Source organism: Corapipo altera, unplaced genomic scaffold, assembly GCF_003945725.1.
Source record: "Corapipo altera isolate COAL_440 unplaced genomic scaffold, ASM394572v1 71, whole genome shotgun sequence".
Classification (NCBI taxonomy): domain Eukaryota; kingdom Metazoa; phylum Chordata; class Aves; order Passeriformes; family Pipridae; genus Corapipo; species Corapipo altera.
In genome coordinates, this window is record NW_020884916.1 from 2,041,451 (window position 1) to 2,047,991 (window position 6,541).

At 59.8% G+C, this 6,541-nt stretch overlaps 1 protein-coding gene across 1 annotated transcript in view; it reads left to right on the forward strand.

Annotated features, from left to right (window-relative positions):
- The window catches only part of RNF26 (ring finger protein 26), a 3,883-nt gene extending 505 nt beyond the window's left edge, over positions 1-3,378 (forward strand). Inside the window, exon 2 of the mRNA XM_027655422.1 lies at positions 3-3,378. Coding sequence (XP_027511223.1) covers positions 3-1,191 — 1,189 coding nt within the window. The 3' untranslated portion in view covers positions 1,192-3,378. The remainder of the gene's footprint in view (positions 1-2) is intronic.
- The last annotated feature ends 3,163 nt before the right edge of the window (positions 3,379-6,541 follow it).

A 6,541-nucleotide genomic window follows, 5' to 3' on the forward strand; every position in this document is an offset into this window, starting at 1 on the left:
CACGCGGCGCTGCGGGGCCGGGAGCTGGCGCAGCGCGGGCTGGGCGCGGCGCTGGGCTGCGGGCAGGCGCTGGGCCGGCAGGCGTGCGAGGCGCTGGCCATCGCGGGCAGCCTGCTGATGTACCTGGCCAACAGCCTGGTCAACGTGTGCCTGCTGGGCGCGCAGAACCTGCTCACGCTGCTGGCCGCGCTCTGGGACTCGCTGGCGGGGCCGGCGCTCCGGCTGTCCGAGCTGCTCGCCGCCTTCCTGGCGCACGTGTCCAGCGGGGCCATCGCCGTGTCCATCCTGCTGTGGTCGCCCTGCCAGCTGGCCCTCGAGCTGCTCTGCACCACCGCCCAGATCTTCGTCAGCGTCTTCTTCGTCAACGTCTACGGGCTGGGGTTGCTCCTCCTCATCGTGGCGGTGGGCACCTTCCTCCTCAACCCCGGGCTGCTGTGGACGCTGGTGGGACACTTCCTGGGCTACTTCCAGGGATACTTCCTCGCTCTGCCCACCTTCCAGCGCCTGAAGAGGGACGCGTGGCGGCTCTACCAGGTGGCCGTCCTGAGCGTGGGCATGGCCATCACCTCCCAGCCCTGGCGCAGGCTGGCGGACTGGGCGCTGCAGGTCACGGACTGGAGCCTGCAGGTGACCAACTGGAGCCGAGGAGGCAGAGGGACGAACCGGGGCAGCGACCAGCGAGGGGCTGTGGCCGTGCCCAGGGCGCTGGGCCGGCTGCTGGACGAGGAGCAGGTGGCACAGCCGCGCCCCGGGAATCGCGCTGGGACGGCCCATGGCAGGGTGGCCGTGGGCAGGCTGCTGGATGAGGATGAGGAGCGGCTGGAGGCAGGACACATGCCACTGCCACGCCCTGCTCTGAGCCGTGCTGCCGCAGCACAGCGGCCCCAGGCAGGCAGGCAGGAGCCAGGCACGTCCTGGGGGAAGGCTCCCAGGAAGCAGCAGCTGAACGCGGCAGCCGGGAACGCCGAGGGAGCGCCGGACGACGACCCCTGGGCGCTGCTGAAAGAGCAAGAGGAGCGTAAGAAGTGTGTCATCTGCCAAGACCAAACCAAGACAGTGCTGCTGCTGCCCTGCAGGCACCTGTGCCTGTGCCAGGAGTGCACAGAGGTGCTCCTGCAGCAGGCCATCTACCAGCGCAACTGCCCGCTGTGCCGCCAGATGATCCTGCAGACCCTCAACGTGTACCTGTGAGCCCCACGGCACAGGGGGTTGGGTTGTTTTCCCACGAGCAGGTCAAAGGCACGGCCCTGCCTGCACTTCCCAGGGCTACCCCGAGCAGCTTCCAAAGAACTGAGGATGGTGCTGGAAGGGCAGAGCACTGTGGGGGTGTCTGCTGGTCACGTTTGCTACGTACCTAGGTTGTAGCTCTTGCTAGCAAGCACAGCACTGATCTCTGCAGGGGGCTGGAAGAGTTACCTGGGTTTTTTTTTTTGTTGACCACTTTTGCTGTTTTCAAGGCCTGTTGTGTGCCTCGAGCCTGCAGCAGCCTGAGATCCAAAGCAGAGCGATGTTCTGGTCCCTCGTAGCCAAAGCTGATGGAAAAGTGAAAGGCTCTGCCCTCCTGGGAATCAGAGGGGCTGGTGCAAGGCACGGGAGGAGTTTTCCCAAGATCTCACTAGAAAACTACCTGGCTGGCTGCATTCAGGCCTCTGTTTTCTCCTCCCACCATGGAAGTGGAAGAGCTCCCTGGGAAGGGGGAAGAGAGTTCCGTGGGAGAGGAAGGAGCACACTCAAGTTTTTTTGGCTCTGCTCCCAGAGGGCTGAGCCTGGCTCCCAGCTGGAGATCAGAGTTTCCTGGGGTACTTCAGCATCCCAGCCACTCAGTGGCTTTGGTTTTTGAGGGATATCCCTTGCCAGGACAGCGTGGAGCCCTGCAGAGCTCAGTGTTGCTGCTGCTTCCACGCATCACCTATGCAAGACTAGCAAGCACACGTCAGGTTTTCCTGCAAAGGGAGGCTGGAGGGAGTTACTCTTTCTGCTTGGGGAACCTGAGAAGTGGCCACCCAGCCACTGCTCCCAGCCCTGGCAGCAGCAGCAGCCCAGCTCTGAGCCAAGGGTGGAGAGCCCTCTCCAGATAATACATATTTTCAGGCTCAGAGCGCCCTGGAACGGGCAGGTTCACACCAGAGCTTTGCTTGCTCCTTCCCGGGCTGGGCTGGCTAGAGGGAGGAACTCTTTGGGAGGAGAGAGGGGACACCCCAAAGCTCCTGGGAGCTCACAGACATTCCAGCTCCAGGCACAAGCTCTGCACATCTGCTGGGATCTGCAGTTGTGTGCACGGAGCAGCACCAGGACCACGGATACCTTGGATTAGGGCAGGGTTGTTCTGTTGTTTTGTCTTACTGTCTGTCACAAATGTAGCTGGTTTTAAAGTGTCCACTGAAGTCTAATGAGAGCATCTGCTCCTGGCTGGGGAGGCCTGAGGTGGCTCATCCCAGCTTGGGCAACCAGCACCATTCCAAGAAACTGCTGGGCTGCCAGGGGGCCTTGCACTTAAAAGCTTTTCCTTTTCCAGCTGCTTGCCTGAGGTCAGCCACACGCCACAGCCAACTTTGGCTGCAGCCAGGCTGGAGAGAGCTGACTGCTGCACTGCAAGCCAAGAGCCTGAGGGCAGTTGGCATGCTTTTCCTTCTCTATTTCCCCTCTTGATTAGCAATTTAAGCCAAAACAGAGGCAGCAGAGAGGCCTGGAGTGCTGAGAGATGCCTCTGTGCTGTAAAACTGAGCTGTGGCAAGGCACTGTCTTGTTGTTGAGTGGCTTTGCTCTGGAAGGCACTGCCAGGGCTGTTTTCCCTCACATTTTTTGGGAGCTGGAGGGACTCCCTGGCCCTGGGGCCGTCAGCTGCTTCCACTTCACTTCAAAGAGACGCAAAGCTCCCTGTTACTCAGCCTCTTGTCCCTGTGCCTCCCACACACCTCCCTTGGTAATTAATGTTTGCTCTCTCCAGCCACCAACACTTGCAGTTGAGTAGCCAAGCTCTCACCAAAGCAGTGAGTGTGACCCCCCAGGCTGTGCTCCCTGAGGTCTGGCTTTGTCCCAGGGGAGACAGGGAGCTGCACCCTTCCCTGGCTGTGCCTCTGGAGTCACACAGGAGTGGGAGTGTGGCCGTGCCTCTGGCCACAGGCAGCAGCTTTTGGTCAGGACCAGCTCATGGATCGTTGGGTGCAATATTTCCTACATGAGTTACAGGGTGAAGGGGAGAGAAGGACACCTCCCCAAAAATGCAGTTTGTTCCCTCAAACCTTTTTTTTTGTTGTAGCAGTCACGCTTGTTGTTTTAGGGCCTGTTTGTCTGCTGTTTATAAAGAGAAAGCTTTGCCTTAACTCTTTGCACTATGGACTAGATACTGAGCAGATTAAAGTCTCCTTTACCAAAAGATGCCTTTTTCTTGGGAAGGGTTTTCTTCTGTGTGTGTGTCTCCATCACTCCCCACTAAGGGTCAGAGCTGGAGGATCAACACCACCAGCAAACTCAGGGGTGTTTGCTCCCAGAAGGGCTGTGCTGTGGGATACCCCGGGGCCAGGCTGCTGCACAGGGAAAATCTGGCACCCAGGAGATGAATCTACACCCAAACCTACTGTGGGTGGGCTTTCCAGAGCCCCCAGCCCCTGCTCTGCCAGGAGGTGGTCATGGATATGTCCATGCAAGGGGACAGGGAGGAGGGGCTGGGATTCCCCAGCATGTTCCAGGCTGGCAGGAACATGCTCAGGGACATGTAATCCCTGTTCCTGCATGTCCTTGGTGCCTCAGTGTCCTGTGTTGGCAATCCCCAGACTATCCCAGGGATGGAGGCAGCACAGGGCTTGCCTCACTCAGGACTGCTGAATGTAACCAGGCTGATTTTAACCAGGGTGAAAACCAACCCCAGGGAGATGAGAGCTGTTGGAAGGCCAGAAAGGGATGGATATCTGCTGCAGGCACAAGGAGGAGCAGCCCACCTGAGCCCTGGGGGGGGGTATGGCTGCAGGGGGTGACAGCCAGGTAAACTGAGGCACTAGTCTTGCTCCCAGGGTGTGACCCGAGGCTGGCTGGGCACCTGGGGAGGCTGCAGAGGAGGAAGGAGCCAGCAGGGGAATGCTTGCTGTCCATGCACAGGCAGGATGCTCCCAGCCCCATCCCCTCCTCCCCCAGAACTCCCAGCAGGGGATGGAGAGGGTTTTCAGCCACCTCAGGCCACTGCAGCTGAGCTGGGAGAGGACAGGACGTGCAGGACACAGCCTTCCCCGGGGAGCCATCCTGCACACGCTGGCCAAGCAGCAAGAAATTGGAGCAGGGAAATGCAACCACCCCCCCTGGCTGATGGGCAGGGAGGCTGCTCCGGCAGCCTGCTTTTTTGGACAGGGCTGCCCTGACTGGACAACACACACAGAGCAGTCCAGGGCAGGAGATCTGGAGTTCCCGGGGGCACTGCCAGCTCCAGGACTTGCTCGGGAGCCTCATGTGCGAGATGAATGGGCTGCTCTCAGCTCATCAAAACGCCGAGGCCCTTCCCCGGGGAGGGAGAGGAGCACGATGCTGCCGGGTTACTGCGGTTCAGGAGCGCCGGGGTGGTCGGGGCTGACAGCTTGCCGAAACCAGGGGGCCCCCAGGCCCTGGGAAAATCCCTTTGTCAGCCCAGCTGCGGCTCCCCCGAACTAATGAGCCGCCAGTGCCAGGCTGGGGACAGCGGGGAGCAGGCAGGACAGCGGGGAGCCGGAGGGAGCAGATGCGCGGCAGCAGGAGCAGCCAACGATACCCGACCGGCAGGGAGGGAGGGAGCAGGTGAGGATCAGCAGCAGAGCCACGGGGGGCCTTTGGGCTGCTCCTGGCACCAGCTTGGCTCCCTCATTAGTGGCTGAGCACGGGGAGATCCCTGAGCACAGCAGCGATCCCGGCGCCTCGGGGACATGGAAAGGATGAGGCCAGCGGGGACATCGGGGTCACAGAGCCCAGGGCAGCTTGCACAGGGCTGTGATCAGTGGGGTTCCTGATATCTCCATGGAGGGAGACTCTGCTGCCCCTCTGAACAACCCGTGCCAAGGTTTGATCACCCTCACAGTAGATAAAGAGCCCTTTGCTGGGCTCTCTCCAGTATGTCCATGTCTTTTACTGGACCTGGTGCTGGGCAGAGGGGATGGGTCACCTCCAGATCACCTCCCTGGAGCTGCTGGCAATGCTCCTGCTAATGCAGACCAGAGGGCTGGTGGCCTTCCTTGCCATGAGAGCACACTGCTGGCTTGTGGTAGACCTGTCACCCACCAGAAAGGATCCTGAGGATCCTGAGTTCCTTTCCGGCCAGTTAGCCACCAGTAGGTGCTGGTTTGTAGGGTTACTGTGTTTGGAGGGTTATCCCTCCCCAGGTGCAGGACTTGGCATTTCCCTCTGCTGAAGTGGCCCCAGCCCCATCCCTGCTTGCTCAGACAATTCTACTCCCCCTGAGCCAACACTGAGAACCTGCCACCTGCTTCCTGCTCACTGGGATGGACCACTCGAGTCTGGGCAAACTGATCCTTTGTCCTCTCGGACACCTCCTCTCACCAGGACATGGGATCCTCCCAAGCAGATCCCTGAAGAAGCCAGTGCCTGCTGTCCCAAAATCCAGGCTTGTGGTCCTTTCCTTGCCCACTCCATCCCCACCAGAGCCAGGATTGTCCCCTGCCCATTCCCAGTCCAAAGTCCTTACCAGGTCCGCAGTCCTGCTGGCAGAGGTCACCTGGAGATGGCTGGAGAGTGCTCCCTGCACCTTGTCAGCAACAAGGGCACTGAACCTGTGCCATGACCACTGTGTTTTGGATGGAGCAGGAGCCACCCTGCTGCTGCCAGGAGTCACCAGGACACCCTTCACCATGGAGGGCATTTCCACATTCAAGCCTGGCAGGTGAACACTGACACTGGAGTGGAAGGTCTGGACTCCTGTGAGGTCTCAGAGATGATCCTGTTGATCTCTGAAGCCACACAGCCCGCTGGCCTCCTCCAGTGACCTTGCAGTGCCAAGGACGCGTGTGCTGCTCTGAGAAGATGTTATGGCACTTATTTTTGTTTCTAAAAGCCCACAAACAAACCACAAAACCACAAAAAGAAACAACAAAACAACCCAACTCTCCACACAAACCGCTGCCTCTGCCAGCTGCACTACAGTACCTGTGGGCTGAGCCTGGCTCTTTTATAGGCCTCTCCCCTGCCCTGGCTGAGGGATGCTGGCCCCTCCTAACCTGGGCTCAGCTGGAACAGGGGCTCCAAGCTCTCCTTCCCCAGGGCAGCTTGTAGAGCCCATCAAAAGCAGCTGGAGCTTACTAAAAACTTGCCGGTCTCCTGTGGCTCTCCTTCACTTTTCCTTATCCTTTCCTTATCCTCTTCCTCATCCTCCCCAGGCACTCCCATGTTCCTCAGGGGGTTCCCAGCAACCCCCACCACGATCCCAAACAAAGACCAAGAGCATCCCAAAGGAGGCAGAGCCCAGAAACTGCTGTGCCAAGCACTGTGTCTGTGTCTGCCTCTGCTGACAGTGCTCCCCCACATCCTGACAGGGATCAGAGAACGCTCCCACCTTCCCCCCCCCCCC